General features: G+C 48.1%; 1 protein-coding gene across 2 annotated transcripts in view; it reads left to right on the forward strand.

The window, feature by feature from the left end:
- XYLB (xylulokinase) overlaps nucleotides 1-17,687 on the forward strand; it is a 48,980-nt gene that overhangs the window by 9,317 nt on the left and 21,976 nt on the right. For both annotated transcript variants that reach the window (XM_069475543.1, XM_069475542.1), the window contains exons 3-9: nucleotides 2,127-2,196; nucleotides 7,401-7,481; nucleotides 9,989-10,075; nucleotides 10,663-10,791; nucleotides 11,784-11,849; nucleotides 13,171-13,243; nucleotides 14,886-15,004. In XM_069475543.1, the coding sequence (XP_069331644.1) occupies nucleotides 2,185-2,196; nucleotides 7,401-7,481; nucleotides 9,989-10,075; nucleotides 10,663-10,791; nucleotides 11,784-11,849; nucleotides 13,171-13,243; nucleotides 14,886-15,004 (567 nt within the window). In that variant the 5' untranslated portion in view covers nucleotides 2,127-2,184. The remainder of the gene's footprint in view (nucleotides 1-2,126; nucleotides 2,197-7,400; nucleotides 7,482-9,988; nucleotides 10,076-10,662; nucleotides 10,792-11,783; nucleotides 11,850-13,170; nucleotides 13,244-14,885; nucleotides 15,005-17,687) is intronic.

Below are 17,687 nucleotides of genomic sequence, written 5' to 3' on the forward strand. Positions count from 1 at the left end.
GCATGAGTGAGCCCAGAACTGCTCAGCTGAGCCCAGCCCAACGACCGACTGATAGAATTGTGAGCTTAGTGGTTTCAAGCCTCTAAGTTTTGAAGTGGTTTGTAACAAAGCAAAAACTACCCAGTGTATGTAATTATTTTTAAGCTTATTTCTATTTTATCATTTTAATACTGCAAGTGGGGGAGGGTTGCTTCTAGCAGAAACTGATGAGCTATCTTTTGAACTCATTTTCCTTTCCTCCTAGGCACGCTGCTGCCTTCCTTGCGGTTATGTTCAACCATGTGGCTGAGTTCTAACTGGCAGAATATAGGAAAAAGCAAATAGGCCTCCAACAGGCCTAGTCCATGAAAACCTCCTGCTCTGTCTCCTCCCATTTTCTAGCTGATGTGGGCATCCAGAGCAACCTTGGAGCACACACTGAAGATAACAGAGCTGCCATCACCCTGGGTCCCTGAATAACTGTGTGCCGCAGAGAGTTTCACTCCCCGCTCCTGTTCCTCACCACCTATGGATTGTGCTTTACATGACTGAGAAGTAAACTTCAACTGTGTGAAGCCGTGGGGTTTTTTTCCCTCAACTAATACAGATTTTCCCCCACATAACTTTTTATTTTAAACAATGGCTCTATTGAGATATAATTCACTTACCATGAAATTCACCCTTTTAAAATGTGCAATTCAGTGGTTTTTAATATATTCACAGAACTTGTAACCATCACCACTAATTTTAAAACACTTTCATCAACTCCAAAGGATACCCTGTATCCATTAGCAGCCACTCCATGGGCCCCTTCTCCCAGCCCTGGCAACCACAATCTTAGCTGAAATTGCCAGTTTTAAGTTGTCAAATAAATAGTGGAATATCTGGGTAAATTTTTCATCTGTTTTGTAAAGGCATCATTTTTTTCTGGTGAGTTTTCTTTTTTTTTTGTCCATAGGAAAGTTTTGATTCTTTCTTCCACCTTTTTCCAAAAATACCGGTATTATTGAGTATAACTTATGTACCAAAAATGGCATCCATTAAAAACATATAATTCAATGTGTTTTGACAGATATAAGCCTACACCTGTGAAACTACCACCCCAATCAGCATACAGAATGTTTACATCTCCCCCAGAATATTCCTTGTGCCTTTTAGCCTATCCCTTTTTTCCCCCCACTGGACTTAGACAACCACTGATCTACTTTTTTCTCACTATAGATGAATTTGCATTTTCCAGTCTGTTTATATGAATGGGATCATGTGACATGTATTCCTTTCTGCCTGGCTTCTTTCACTCAGCACAATCATTTGAGATTCATCCATGTTGGTGTGCCTATCAATAGTTTATATTTTTTATTGCTCTGTAGCACGACATCACGTATATAGACCACAATTTATCTGTTTACCTATTTAGGAACACCTGGGTTGACTCCAGTTTATTATTACAAATAAGGCTGTTATGAACATTTGTGCCCTAATCTTTCTGTGGACTCATACTTTCATTTCTCTTGACTAGATACTTAGGAAAAGAATGGCTGGATCACAAGGTTATCTAATAATATCCTGATGTGGTTTCTGTGCCTGGTTTTCTCTTTTTAACTCATAGTTGAAAGTGTTGGATTTATCAGCTCTTTGCACAAGGGTCTTGTAGGGGTGAGGAGGGTAGGAAGAGGGTTCTAGGTAACTTTCTAGGGCTTGAAGTCCAAGGACTCCCTGGTCTGTTGCAATAGCCAAGAGCTTCTTCCCACAGACACAGCACCTCAGTTTGGCCACCCTGCCCCTCCCCTGTTTCGGAGGGCTTTTAATCCAACCCTGCACTCCCCTGGTTCCTTCATGACTGCTACACCAGGTGACACTGAGCCTGCCTTCCAGGGTAAGCCCCTCATATATCTAGAGGCTTATTGAGAAGGTGTTTTCTAAGTATTGCCACCTCTGGGCCACTCTGGGAAATTTCCATGCCTTCTCTTTCCATCTGTCCATCTTAGCAGCTCTCGTGCCTGTTCAATCGACAGTTCCCACTCGAGATTGGGAGGAGGTTCTCCTTCAGCTGGAGGTGTTCAGGATCATCAACCAATGGGCCCCTGAGGGCCTTGCAGTGCTTTGCCTGCCCTGAGGCTGTCCCACATCCTCTCTTGTTCTTGCAGGACTCAGGGCGGTGTTCATGTGCACAAGGATGGGGTGACGGTCACTTCTCCAGTCCTGATGTGGGTCCAGGTAAGTGCAGGGATTCTTGTTCCCCTCTGTCCCCGGCCTGTCTCACCAGCAGACTTGGCGATTTGCTAGAAGCCCACAGGAAACAGTTCATAGTATCTGTGGAGTATCCCAGGTCCTCTTCTACATGGTTCCTGGGCCAGGCTCAGCCTCAGCGAGTGTCAGTACTCCCGGGCTGAGAGGACTCGGTACTGGAGCCACAGCAGCTGGCAAGTCCTGCCAGTAACCATCTTTAAGATACTACAGAGAAAACCTTTCCCAAACACTCTGTAGTCAGGCCCTGTGTGTGGCTTCCCTTGTACCCTAAGATCCAAAGATAGCCCTTGGGGTCTTAGTGCTCCATCCCCCAGACACCCTGAGTGACCCCAGGGTGGGGCACTCAGAATGGTAACTTATGGCCTGACCAGTCCAGCTCAGACCAATCCCAAGCCAGGCCTGTCTACTCAGGATCAATAAGAAAGGAAGATGCCTGTGGCCAGATCTGGTGACCCATGGGGCCACAGGACCAGGATGTGGACACCACAGACAGGCACGATAGGGCTGGCAGCTGCCTCAAATGCCACAGGGGCCTCCAGTCTCTGAAACTGGAGGCCAGCCAAAGTCAGCACTTAGTGTGTCTGCCAAAGGCTTTTTTTCAGTCCTCCAATACCTGTTTAACCAATTCCCTATATTCAATTCTTTCTGTTAAAAATAGCTAGTATGATTTCTTTTTTATTGGCCTGACCCTGACTCATACACTGGAGAATTGGGGTAAAAGATGAATTTTATCCAGACAGGCTGGCTCAGGGGTGATGAGCCTCTTCATGTTGGAAGGCCACATTAATTTAGCTGTAATCAAATAAGGCCACATTCAAGAAACTTCAATTAGATGTACTTAAAAATGTATATTATTTTGTAAAAATCTAACTACTGTGTACTTAATAATTTTGAAAAATGAAAACTATTTGTTAATTTTAAAGTTAACTAATCTTTTAATGACTTTGTTGTGTCTTCTTTTTGTTGGAAAGCATTTGGATATTTGGTTGCAGCATGGAGGTCTGCAGGTTCAGTCCCTCCTCTAGATGGGTATGATGTCTTTGTGACCTTAAGGGCATCTTGATTGGGGTTAGGTAGGAGAATGTAGATTCACAGCAATAAATGGTTGAAAAGCAAGAAAGCATTTTTTGGGCGTGTTGCCAAAGACGTGGTTATTCTACTACATTTTTCCTTATTTCAGTTGGATCTTTCTTAGGATCAAACAAAGACTTTAAAATGTCCTCTACTGAGAACTCAATCAATTCCATCTGTAGTTCTTTAGGTGCCTTGGTGATATCAACTAGGTGAGGCTGAAATGCTAATTTGAGTGCTATATCACGATTCTGAAAGTCAGTGAACCTTTCGTTGTATTCTCCAAGTATTATAATAGGTCTATAACAGCTGCACATTCTTCAGCTGATTCACGTATGTCATCCTGCTCATCAATAACCTTTGTTAACTGGGGAAAATGTTCATACAAAATTTCATTTTGAAGAAGAAGTGTTTTAAAAAAAATAACTTTTTTAGAGATGCTTAGGTTTTTTGCCACATGTCATATATAGAGTTAGTTTTACCTTGCAAAGAAATATTCAAGTTGAGGTCGCTCACGCCTGTAATCCTAGCACTCTGGGAGGCCGAGGCGGGAGGATCGTTTGAGCTCAGGAGTTCAAGACCAGCCTGAGCAAGAGCGAGACCCTGTCTCTACTAAAAATGGAAAGAAATTAGCCGGACAACTAAAAATATATAGAAAAAATTAGCCAGGCATGGTGGTGCATGCCTGTAGTCCCAGCTACTTGGGAGGCTGAGACAGGAGGATCACTTGAGCCCAGGAGTTTGAAGTTGCTGTGAGCTAGGCTGACACTATGACACTCTAGCTGGGGCAACAGAATGAGACTCTGTCTCAAAAAAAAAAAAAAAAAAGAAAGAAAGAAGGAAATATTCAAGTCATCTTGATTTGGCATGATGTCACACAGAAATGATGCAATCCTTGCAGAGGTAAAATTTTGGCTAACACCTGTCCCTGCAATAGCCAACACATTTTATTTATTTATTTTATTTTTTTAAGACAGAGTCTCACTCTGTTGCCTGGGCTAGAGTGCTGTGGTGTCAGCCTGGCTCACAGCAACCTCAAACTCCTGGGCTCAAGCAATCCTCCTACCTCAGACTCCCATAGCTGGGACTACAGGAGCATGCCACCAGGCCTGGCTAATTTTTCTATTTTTGGCCAATTTTTCTATTTTTGGTAGAGACGAGGTCTCACTCAGGCTGGGCTCAAACTTCTGAGCTCAAGGGATCTTCCCACCTCAGCCTCCCAGAGTGCTAGGATTACAGGTGTGAGCTCCCACACCCAGCCACCAATGCTCTTTAGAATGATAGAGCAAATCCACACTGAATACCGCATCAGTTCAACTTTAGTGTGTTACAAAATTGATGATGCTGTTGCATTTGCATGAATATAGTTAACAATACTTACAACTTGTTTGAAAGTGTCACTCAAAATAGTAGGATTAGCACAGAGATTTTGCTGATGCAAGATACAATGAAAAGAAATGAGAGCATCTGTGATGTATTAGTACTTTTTTTGTCTGTGCAATAAACCCTTCATGTTTTCCTGTCATGGAAGGTGCGCTGTCTATACATAAGCTCACTACATTTACCAAATTCAGTCCAACTTCGTGACATTTATCTTGAAAGTTGTTGAAGGTATCTGTTACGTGTGTTCTGTTCGCAAGAGTGCCCAAAGCGAGTGACTCTTTGTAGCAAAGAAAATCTTCTGTTATGACCCAAATGAAGTATAAAACCTGCACCGAGTCAGTAGTATCAGTTGATTCATCCAAAGTGATTGAATGACATATATTTTCCTTTTGAAGTATTGCATGAAGTTGTTCTGTTATGTTGAAGGGCTAATTTATGCTGCCGATCAGTTATGGTTCTCTTTGAAAGAGGCAATTGTTTGTACTTTGAAACATTATTGGGGTCTAAGCATCCTACAACTTTGACAATGTATTCTTTCACAATTTTTACATCCCTTTTTTCTTGAGTAAGTTATTTTATAAGTTGCTTCAGTGGTATTATTTCCAGGTTTTATTGCTCTTGAAGCAATTGTCAGGGGATGGGTAAATTCACACCTAACGGGTGCGGTGCCCACTGTCTGGGGGATGGGCCTGCTTGTAGCTGTGAGTGTGGCGGCGCAAAGGCAATTTATGTAACCAAAGCGTTTGTTCCCCTCTAATATTCTGAAATTTTTTTTTAAAAAGAATAGTTTTCCAGAATTAAATACTGTTTGTCATTCTGACTGAAGGTCATAATAAAGAAATTAAGTTCATTTTTCTTATTGGTAATTGCTGAGATTCTTTTCAAAACAAAATAAAATGTACTTTAAATAAACAAAATAAATTTGAAGTCCTACTTTAAGGTTTAAAAAAAAAGAAAGAATTGTCTTTGCTTCTGCTTTTCATCTTTTAATTTCTACAATACCTCTGCACCTCTCCCTCTAATTTAAAATATTTGTGGTCCTTATGAGCGTTAATTATAATGCTGATGAGCATTGAATTTATTTGGGGTCGATATTGCAGTATCACCAAGCAAGCAAATCATCTTATTTTTAGCAGAAACAAGATAATATTGCAATTCCCAATCCTCATCAAAAAATCTGTTTTCTTTCTTCAGTGTTCTCTTGGTCTTCTTTGACATGATGGGCTACTAAGCAGACAGAATTAAAAAAATACTGTCCGAGCCGTGCAACTATTCACAAATTCCACTTCAAACAGAAACGCAGTGCACCATTGTCAAAAGCTGGTAACAGACTGGCGTACTTGACTCCCATAAACTCTCACCAACCAGCCTCATGCAGTGGTGGTGCCAGTCAGGCGGGGGAAGTTAGAACTGAATCATGAGTGTAGCAGCTGTCAATTTAGCCCTTATGGCTCACTAATGTTCTAATTGTCCGGGTCTATCTGGGAGGATTATTTTGTTGAAATTTATTATTTGGTATTTTAAGTACATTCATTTTAAAAATAAAAATATAAAAGACAAAAATGTATTAATAAAAATAAAAGGATTTGTTCTGTGAAATGGGGGTTCAGTCAGAAGGCCACACTTAAGGACCTAGAAGGCCACATGTGGCCTTGAGGCCACAGGTTCCCCACCCCTGGGCTGGCTGGAAGGTACTTCAGAGGGCTGAGGCAGACCCAGGGGCAGAGGTGGGAGGGTGGGGGGCCAGAAGCAAGGGTTGGTGTCAAGAAGTCCCAGTGATGATGTCTGGGGATCTGATAGGTGAAGGTCTTCACCTGGGCAGGTGAACAGGGGGCGAGAGAGCCAGGCTGGGGTTGTGGTCAAGGTGATTTCTGATCCTGAGCTGCCCCCAGGACTGGACCTGTTGCTAGCTTTGCTGATCCCTGCTCCAGCTGTGCCCCATGCCCTGCCTGAGGTTTGGAAAAGAGAGCTAGAGTTGGCAGCCACGGCCAGGGCTGAAAGGAGCCCTTCCAGGAAAGGGTGGGGATGGTGGAGTCAAGCAAAAGCTGGAATGGCTTCTCTGCCCTCAAGAAAAACACGGGCCGGGGTGAATCTCTAATTCCTGCTGTGAAGTATTAGGAGGGATCATGTCAAGCTCTGCTGGGCACTGCCATCCATCCCACTCATGGAGACTTGCTAGAAAGAAGAGTCCAGCCAGACAGTGGGGGTGAAAGGGGGCTGGGGAGAGATGGCCACTGTCTCTACACGCTCCCTCTGACCTTGGGCTCCTGGACACAGGGAGTCTGGGCCTGGAGCCCCACTCTCATGGGAACCTTCTACTTTGCTCTTCACTTCCCTGTTGCAGTGAAGTCAGACCATTAATGTGGTGGGTTGAAAATGCAAACAAAAGAAACCAAAATTTGAGCTGCCTTATTTTTTGCTCTTCCTGAGTGCTTAGAAGTCACAAATTGGGGAAGCAAAATTTGAGAATTGGTGGTTTATGATCCCCTTTATTTAAAATATTTTTAGCATAATTGACCTTTTTATTTGATTGATGCCTACTTGTTTAATTAGCATGTTCTAGTGCACACAAATCCCGTGTCCTCGGGTCCCTGTTCATTGTCTGCCCGGAGCCCTCTGCTGAAATGGCGGACACTTGCATTTCAATGCTGAGCCTTGTGTGTTTGGTTGATTCAGTGGTTCAATGTGGTCACGATGGATTCTGTTTTTCTTCTCAGGCTCTGGACATCGTCTTGGAGAAGATGAAGGCTTCAGGCTTTGACTTCTCTCAAGTCCTAGCCTTGTCCGGGGCAGGCCAGGTGCGTCTGCAGCAGTCTCTCTCTGCCACGTGACAGTGGCTGTCTTGGGCAATGGTGTAGGTGCTAAGTGACAGCTCCCCTCTGAGGGAGGGTGCTCATTCTCAAGAGCCACTGCACACATTTCACTGTTAGTAAAAATCCCTAAAACTGTTTTACCTTGGACACTCCGTAACTTGCCGCCTTGCAAAAAAAGTATGAGACAATTCTAATGATCAAGTATTGTACAAAATAGGACCCTTGGACTGAATAGAGGTCCTCCAAAGGGGATGGAGGAAGCATTTGAGAAGAATTTATCACTGTTTGGGGGTACCAAAATTGCTTTTGCATTTCCTGGAAGTAAAAGCAAAGTAAGAAATGTTTAGTAATAATGATACTAGTTTTAGCAATAGAAAGAGCAGTGACAATAATATTAAGGAACATTGACTGAGCGCTTAGCGTACGCCAGATACAGCAGTGAGGCCTTGACGTACATTACCCACCTTAATCCTCACAGCGATTCCACGGGGTGGTGCTGTGGAGTGGTTAGCGCGGGCCCTAGGCACGTTCCTGGGTTCAGTCCTCGGCTCTGCCATTGACAAGCAGTGGCCTGGGGCATGTCATCCAGCCTTCTGGTGCCTCAGTATCCTCTGTCATGGGGTCATTGTGAGTGTTAGATTCATAGACCGGTGCCTAGTACCTAGGAAAGCTTATTTAAGTCTTAGCTACTGTTCTCACCATTGATGTTTACATGAGGCACAGAGGGGTGTGTCACTTGCCCAAGGTCACATAGCTGCGAGAAGAAGTCAGGACCTGAGTCCAGGCTGAGCCTCCAGTCACTTTGTCATGCTGGAATCCCTTTTCTTTTTTTTTTTTTTTTTTTTTTTTTTTGAGACAGAGTCTCACTCTGTTGCCCAGGCTAGAGTGAGTGCCGTGGCGTTAGCCTAGCTCACAGCAACCTCAAACTCCTGAGCTCAAGCGATCCTCCTGTCTCAGCCTCCCGAGTAGCTGGGACTACAGGCATGCACCACCATGCCCAGCTAATTTTTTTTCTATATATATTTTTAGCTGTCCATATAATTTCTTTCTATTTTTAGTAGAGATGGGGTCTCGCTCTTGCTCAGGCTGGTCTCGAACTTCTGAGCTCAAACGATCCGCCCACCTCGGCCTCCCAGAGTGCTAGGATTACAGGCGTGAACCACCGCGCCCGGCCTGGAATCCCTTTTCTCCTTGCTGGACTACCACCTTTTAACATCCTCACTAGAGAACACTTACTAATTTTTCTGAAGATGCCCTTTCTCCCCACTCACCTCACAGAGGTTTATTTTCTGATCCTTGTTAAACTAAACAGAGATTCCCTGGGTGGTCTTTCCCACTTCTCTCACCTGAAGCCCAGACCTGACCACCCATCTCCCTCCCAGACATCCCCCTGTCGCCACGGCCGGGCATCCCACGGGTGCCTCAAACTGAGCGTGTCCCAGACCGAGTGCCCTGTCTTCCTCAGGCCGCCTTCTCCCTGGGTTCCCTTGCTCAGGGAATTCGCCCCCTCTGCCCAGGGGCACAACCCAAGTGTCATCCCTGGCTCCTCTGTCTTCCCACCCCATGTCCAAGGGTCCCCATGTCCTGCTGACTTGTAGAGGACTTTTGAATCTGCTGTCCCTTCTGCAGCACCACCTCTGTCACCCCAGGCCAAGTACCCGTCATGTTTCTCTGGGCCTGCCTGGCTCCAGCCTACCTTCTCCATGACCCCAAGCCCTGGCCAAATCACTCTGATAATAATCCAGGGTTCCCACCACCTCCAAGATAAACCCCAACCTCCAGAGTATGGGTTTCAGGCCCCCGGTGCTCAGGCCACCACCTCTCCAGCCTATCACCTACCGTCTAGCCCAGCCTCAGGCCCACCACTTAGAATGCCACCCTTCCCTGGACCTGCCAGGCTGCCCCCTCCTACGGATGCATGGAGCACACACCCTACTCTGAGGACTCTTTCCTGTACTCACATCCACTTCTACCCATCCGTACCCCGGCTGCTTAGGTGCCTCTTCCTGTTCCCACAGCCCTCTCACTGCGGCTCCTGTGTCTTTTCCCCTGACTCAACTCCAGTAGCCTGAACAAGAGGGACAGTAATATCCTATTCATCTGTCCCAAGCCTGGTGTGATCTATGTGCTCAGTAAATGTTTGTTGAATGAATGAATGAATGGGGTTACTGAATAAATAAATGAATTCCCGATGATATTGCAAGGAATATCTTTAAATACAATTTTACCAAAGGCACTAAAATCCAGACCAATAATAGTTTTTCCTTGGACCCTTCCTATAAGTTTAAGGTGGACAGGGCAGAGTTCCTCCCCATTTTGTGAAAATAGAAATTGAGTCTCATAGAAGGGATGAACTCTGTGACTGAGAGGTGGCAGGGGCAGGCCTGGAGCCCAGTTTTTTGGCATGTGGTCTGGGGTCTTTCTGTGTCTCCAGGAGGCTGTGACACCAGTGTATGGCCGTGTGAACATGTGCTTGGGTTTCCCCTCGACAGCAACATGGGAGCATATACTGGAAGGCCGGGGCCAGTCGAGTGCTGACAAGCCTATCACCAGACCTCCCACTACACCAGCAGCTGCAGGTAACTGGCCTGTTGCATGAGACTCAGAAACTTCTGCAAAGGGGGGAGAAGGGAGACCTGCAGGCCCTGAGGTCTAGGGTTTCTGTGCATTGTCGAGGTGTAAGAAGGTGGCTTCGGCAGTAGTCCTGTGAGCATGGTCTGCCCTTTCTCCCTGGATGGAGTCTGCCTGGTGTCAGCACAGAGGGTTGGGTGCTGACCATCCTCATCACATGAGTCCCCTCCTGCCCAGAGCAAGTTTGGTTCATCCCCACACCCCGGGTCAGGAATCTCCCTGGTGCACGATGTCTCCTAGTGATGCTGCTGGGAAGGCAGGGCTTGGGCCTCTCTTTTCCCAGTGGGTTCCAAACGCCCCAGAAAACCCATGCTCTGCTGCAGCTATAGCTCTCCCTGCTCACTCCCTGTAGCTATTTCCCTCACTGGGTAACCTCAGGCTTTCAGGGAGAGACCCCACTGTGCCAGGGGGAGATTCAGGCTTGAAGGACTTGCCCATAGGTCTCCAAGGTCACCTGGGAAGCTGCACCTGCTGTGGTACAGCTCTCCAAGTCAGTGGACAGACGTCAAGCCAGTACCTTCGCCTCTCTTTCTAGGCCTGTTTCTCCATCAGCGACAGCCCAGTGTGGATGGACTCCAGCACCACCACCCAGTGCCGCCAGTTGGAGGCCGCCGTGGGCGGGGCCCAGGCTCTCAGCTGCCTCACAGGGTCCCGTGCTTATGAGGTGGGCAGAGCCCATGCCGGGTTGGAAACTGGGAAGATGGTCTGGTCACAGGCTCTGGTCCCTTCTCCCTGGGTGTCTGGGAGGACGTAGCTGGCAGCCTGCCTCTGTGGGAATCATGCAAGCTCATGGGGGTGTCAGCCCTGCAGAGCCTGGGTCCTAATCCAGGCCACCTGCCACCCTGTGTGACAGGTCGAGCAAGGCCTGTTGAGCAATCCAGGCCTGTCGAGCAAGACCATTCCTCCTGTGTGTCCCCAGGCCGGCCTGGGGTGTGCACACAGCTGTGCTCCTTGCATTGCGCCGCTGTGCATGGGGTGAGGGTGGCACTTCTGTCTCAACTTCTGTAACCTGGGGGTAACAATGGGACTTACATTTTGGGTAGATTTGAAGCTGAGGGCAGTTGGTGCATGTAAGACACTGGGTGCAATGCCTGGCCAAGTTAAAAAGAAAAAGAATTCTTCTGTCCTGCTGGCTTCAGCCACGGTCCCAGGGGTTGCTGTGATTCACCCAGCTTGGGTCACCTGACCTCACTGGAGTAGAGGTTTTGGGGATAGGGCCATCCCTACTTAGCCACCTGAATAAGAAGAATGTGCCATGGGGAAATACCTGGGTCCCCTGCTCTGGTGCCCTGGTCAGAACAGCCACCTGCTGTGTGAAGAGCAAGGCTTATTCACAGGGTGTTGTCCAGTCCTGACATGGGAGAGGCTGTCCCAGGAAGGCCCAGAAGTTCCTCACTTTCGTATCCTGTGGGTGCAGAGCTATTGTTACTGCCTGAGTATTTGGTTACCAAGAGCATGTTAAGGATTCAAAGGCCAAAATCAAGTTGCCTTGGGTGTTCAGCAGATATCAAGTATTTCCAGAATTGGGGCTTACTTTTAAAAGCTTCTATTCTACCCACTAATATGCAGAGCATGCTACATTAAACTCACTCTATGGAGCTGATTATTCAGTCTGTGTAGGATTTGGGTTTCTAAGAATTTATACTCCTTTTCCAGCGTTTCACAGGAAACCAAATCGCAAAGATTTACCAGCAGAACCCCGAGGCCTACTCACACACGGAGGTTGGTTAAACGTTTCTGTTTGACTGAAAGTCACAGTGGAATTCCTTTTATCATACTTTAGCATAAATATATCTCTTGTGCAGTAGCTGAAAACATTGATGAGCCAGACATTTGAAAATGATATATTTTCAATTTGCTTTTCTCTCATTGTCGGGTTGTTTCCAAAGAGAAGAGAAAGGATGGAATGTGGGAGAGAGAAGTCAGGGGCTCTCATGACCAGAAGGGGTCAGGGTCAAGGTCAGGGTGGGTGCTATGGAGACTGGTGTCTTCCTGAGACCCCCTGAGTAGGAGATCTGGGTGTCCTTTGGCTGTGCCCACTCAATTTCCTGTGTGGTTAATGCCCGATGGCTACCAGGCACTTGATTGGCAGAGGGTCAGTGTTTTCTCTGGAAGTGTGTAGGTCTGAGCCTTTGGGACCCAGGTTGTGGCCCTTCAGCCAAAGCCTGCGTCACAAGAACCCAGTTTCATTCCTGGCTCCGCAGTTGCTGAAAGCTAGTGCCTAACACTGCCTGAGAAGCAGCTCCACACCCTGGCTAGTGATTTTCATCTTGTAACAAGAAAATGATCTGCTCCCGTTAAATCAAAGTGCTTTTTTAATCTTGGAAATTAACATGCAGTTCATTTATTTCATGATTCAAGGTTCCAGATTACTCTGCAGCACCAGCCATTAATGTGGGCTTTGGGTGGGGGGATAAAAACCCTCCCCAAATTCTGTGTGTGGAACGAAGGTGGCCTGATGGGGGACAGCAGATGACAGCAATTATCTCCATGTGGCCAAGGCCCGTGGTTCTCATGGGAAAGCACAGACCCTCAGGCCGACATTTAAAACACACCATCAATTCCTCTGGCTCATGATTGGGGTCTGTGGCTTCTGAGGGGCCAGCTCTCCTGAGCCTCCGAGAGCATCTTGGTTAGTCCTGGGTCCCGTGGCCACACGTCCACTCCCCTTGTGCCCAGATGTGAAGACCACAGGAATGGTGGGAGGAAATCGGGGCACCACAATCCCCAGCATATGGATTCTGGATGGAAAACCAGCTTCCCGAAGCACGGCTTTCTCCAGGGCATCTGTGTTTCGTCTTTATTGAATCGGGCAGTTGTGTGGCCTGTCAGAAACTGCAGAGTGAGGAGTCGTTCTTGGTATTCCAGCTCTCTCCTCTGCGACACTCAGTCTCCACCGTTACTTGAGCGTTTTGCTCAAAGTTTTCACTTCCTTCCCCAATTTAAAACTCTTTTCGTGGTGTGTGTGTGTGTGTGTCAGAAGCATCAGTAGCTTAGGGTGTGTGGAAGTGAGTCATCTCTCTCTTGTTTCCTTCTTTTACAGAGAATTTCTCTGGTCAGTAGCTTTGCTGCTTCCCTGTTCCTTGGCGCCTACTCCCCGATTGACTGCAGTGACGGTAAGCCTGGGAGCGCCGGTGCCTGGGAGCCCCATCCACCCTGCGGGGGTGCCAGTCTCGGGGGCATATTAGTTAGCGTTTACTGCATAACGAATGACCCCAACGCTTAGCAGCTGGAGACCACAAATGTTTATTTTCTCACATAGTGTCTGAGGGTCAGGGATGTGGGAGCAGCTTAGCTGGGTGGTCCTGCTGGCTCAGGGTCTCCGAGACACAGGTGGCAGCCAGGGCTGCAGTCGTCTGACGGCTCGATGTGGCCCCGAGGATCCACTTCCAGGATCGCTCACGTGACTGTTGGCAAGAGGCCTCAGTTCCTCACGTGTGGGCCTCCGTAGGGCTGTTGATGACATTGCAAGAAAGGAGGGAGGGAGGAGTAAGGGACAGACCTGCAGAGTCATTTATGCCCTAATCCTGAAGCGACATGCCATCACTTCTGCCTCATCTTGCCGGTGACACAGTAGGTACCGCTTGACCCTGTGCAGCGTTGGGGGAACCGCATGCCGTGTGCATACCAGGAGGGGAGGCTCAGCGGGGACCATCTTGGAGTCTGGCTCTGCAAGGAGCTATTTATGGAAGTTTTTCTTCACATTTGGTGAACTCAGGAGAGTTGTGAGCTTCTAGAATCAAAACTCCCAACAAGACTAAAATCTTGTTGGGAATCAAAACTCCCAACAAGACTAAAATCAAGGCATCATTCTGGCTCAGGGAGAGGAAGTAAGGTGACTAAGGAGTGGTCCTGAGCTTCATGCACAATCTGGAGGAGGAGACAAGGTTCCCTGCAGCCAGCTCGGTAGAACTCAGACCCGCAGAACCGAAGCCTGGGGTGGCCTGAGTGTCCACCTGTGTTCTCCGCACCCACCCGGGGTGGTAGCGCAGCTGCGGAAAGTCACGCCACTGCTCTAGTGGTCATTCCAGAGGGCCACGTGCCTCAGCCGGGCCTCCCCTCTGCTCCCCTCACTCCCCTGAGAAGCCACCTCCTAACTTACCAGCCACCAACCCCCCCCTCCTGGGCACATGACTTCATCAGCACCCCAGCACCCCACCTCTGTCTGCCTCCACCGTGGCCCACCGAGGAGGAGGAGGAGGTCCCCTCCTGTGCTCTGGGTTCTCTGCCCTACCCCATCCTCAGGGAAGCCTTGGGAGCAGTAGGTGGTTTTAGGACTTAGTGGGCTGATCTCAGTGACTAGCAGGAGGAAGTCTGGAGAGGAGGCTGATAGCTTTCCTCAGAGTCAGAGGAGGTCGAGGAATCCCTGAGGGCTGAACCCTGTCAGCACCGGGGTTGCCTCTGAGTTGACACCTTGAAACCTAAGGGACATGTGGAGCGGTTCCTAGTAACATGTGGCTGGCAGTTCCCCAGGCCCCAGGAAGGCCTTAGACAGTAGATGTCCCAGCTAACCGTGGTGTTTAAGCCTGTGAGGAATATTTGGAGGAGGTGGTTGTGCCATGTACTGCCATGGGCCCTGCTGCCCCCTGGTCCTCTGGTTCCAGAATGACACAAGCATTCTACAGACATTCTGTGAAGAAAGAGCTCCAGGTACAAGTTTGCGGCAAGAGAATTATCTGCTCTCCGTCAGATTTGTGCATTTTCACAAAAGGTCCTTTTTCAAGATGTTTCTGTTTTTTCATTTTTTTCCTTCCTCAGGTTCTGGAATGAATCTGTTGCAGATACAGGACAAAGTCTGGTCCCAGGCTTGCCTTGCTGCCTGTGCCCCTCATTTAGAGGAGAAGCTTGGCCCCCCAGTACCGTCATGCTCAGTGGTGGTAGGTCCCTTTCCGGAGAGCAGGCAGCTACTGGGGGAGCACTGCAGTTCTCTCTCTCTCTTTCTCTCCTCTTCATTCGTTCACTCTTCCGTCATTCATTCATCCACACACTAGCACACACACGCAGGGTTTTCAGTTTAGCATAAGGCAGGTGTTTGACACAAGTCAAATCGAAGTGTCTGGATTGGTGACTTGTACATAGTAGGTGCTCAGGTGCATGGATACATTATTGCCTTATGGTGGGGGCACTTTGGAAAATTCCACTGGAAATTTATTAGAATAGGGAAGAAATTGAAGATGATTGCATACCTAAAAATGCACAGAATGCTGAAATTCTAGGACTAGAGACCACCAAGCAAGCTGGAAGTGGGCAGTCTTGGGGAAAATAGAAGGAAATACCAGGAAGCCTGGCAGAGTGCAGGCCCTGGCACCAGACTGCTTGGGACTGAATCCTGGTTCTACCGCTAGTCAGCTTTGTGACATTGAACTGTGTCTCAGTGTCCTCATCTGAAACAAAGGGAATAATAGTATTTATCCTACAGGCCTGTTGTGCAAATTAGATGAGATAACATGTTTAAAGTGCTTAAGGTAGTGCCTGGTCCCACAGGTAAAATCCAAAACATGTGCCCGTCAGGCTGGCACCACCTGTTCAGAATGGACACTGGCTGTGAATGTCCTGTGTGTCCTGTTGGCCGGCCCTGTTCTTGGCTGTCCTTTGGAGACAATGGAGTAGAGAGAGACCTGGGCCCTGCTCTTAGGGCCCTTTGGTAGGTAGCACAGGTTATACAGCCAGAACAACTGGAAAGGACTCTGAGTGGGACAGAGTGTTGGTGGGAAGGAAGGAGAAGGGGACCTCTGGCGAGGAGAGAGTCACGGAGCTGGGAGGTTTGGGAGGATGGGGCTGTCGTAGGTAGTCCTCATTAGGAGTCTCAGCCACAGCAGCACTTTTCTTGTAAGATCCACACTGACATGCTGAGAACAGCCTTGCCACCATGAGGCAGAATGTCAAAGCCAAACCTTCATCATCCAGAGTATGCCAGGAGGCCAGTGCACAGAGCTGAAGGAAGAGTGATCCTGCCCCATAGGAGCTGACAACGCAAGGCTCACATAGGCTGACACAGGCCAGAAAGACACGGGGAGGGCAAACAGGAAGCAGCCAAGCCACTGGGATTGGTGTTCCACGCATGGCTTTTAAATTACTGTAAGTTGAGAGCAGTATTTTGTCCACAGCAGCAGGCTCTGTTTGCCTTAAGCCAGGACCACCTGCGTCCAAGAAGGAGCCTGTGCAGAGACAAACAGCTTGAGGATGGGAAAGAACTGATTCTGAAAAGCCACTTTCATTTGTCACATACGCATCACATGTTGGGGGAAACCAAGCAAGATCCATGTTTTGCATCATCTCTTTTTTTGAAGATCATGCTAGCTAGCTTTCTCTCATTTTCTACAGGAAAATATTTGCAGATATATTATGCTGGACCCTTCTCGAGCCCACCTTGCATCCTCCTAGCTCACCTTTTATGCCAGCCATTGTGGCTTTACGCGGGTGTCAACTGACAGCACCTGCCTGAGCTGCATTTCCCTCACTTTCCGCTTTGGGGCTTCCCTGACCCTGTGTGTGTGCTCTGTGAACCTGGAGGTACAGGGAGTTCACCCCCCTTGGGACACCCTTCCCCAGTGGGGTGAGGGAGGCTGCGGATGGCTAGCTGCTCCCCTCTCCTGTCTCCAGGTGGATGGTCCGCAAGTCCAGTCACAGCTCCTGAAATGTTCCCCCCGCAGTGTGTGGAGCCCCCATTGCCCAGAGTGGTGACCAGTGCTGCAGCGCACCCTTGGGCTGGCTTTCCCTCCTGCCCTGTCCACACTTCCCAGGTCCCCACTCCTGCCTCCTGGATCACTGCCCCAAATAAACCACGTCACACAAGCCCTGTCTCGGGCTCTGTTTTCTGAGACAACCTAGGCCAAGACGTTTTTTTTCCCCAGGAGATGGCTTATTCTGATAAAAATCCAAAATTTTGCTGGATGGAGCAAAATTTTCTTCCCAGGCACCAGAAAGTCTCATCATTTATTTTAAACTTTTAAAACTAAGATGTATTCAGAGAAAAGAAAGAAAGTTTTCTTTTTGTAACTCTGCTTTCTATAGAATACAGGCCTGTCCAGAAGGAGTTCCTGCTCTCTGGTCCCGCAGCCTCTCTCAGAGGGGCCGTAAGGGCTGTGGTTCCTTGATGAGTGCCCCCACCCCCCTACCTTTTCTGGTTTATTGTCCTTAGAACATTGTTCTCTGCACTTGCATGTCCGATTATTTTTAATCCAGTCCCTGGGATGGTAGAGCAGCTGTGCAAGGCGTTATCCACACCTGTGAGTTTGCTTACTGGTGTCCTGTTATTTTTTGTAAATGCTCTCTCCAGAATTTGGAGCCTACAGAGAAGGTACAGGTTGGGGATTGGTTTGTTCTAGCTGCCTGCAATCTCAAGACCAGGGGTTTTCAAGTTGACCTCGTGCTTGTGGTTCCAAACCTGCACTGGGCTCCTCTGGTGATCTGTGAACCCGAGGGACGTGCCTGATTTGCGACAGGGAGTGATGTGATTCCAGGCTCTGCAGAAGATTCCTTCAGCTCCTGTGGCTGGAGCCCGTAGCGTTCTTGTGGCCTGAGGCGTGGTGGCTGAGCCGGGCAAGCAGGATTTATCTG

The sequence above is a fragment of the Eulemur rufifrons genome, chromosome 7 (genome assembly GCF_041146395.1).
Source record: "Eulemur rufifrons isolate Redbay chromosome 7, OSU_ERuf_1, whole genome shotgun sequence".
Taxonomy (NCBI): Eukaryota; Metazoa; Chordata; class Mammalia; order Primates; family Lemuridae; genus Eulemur; species Eulemur rufifrons.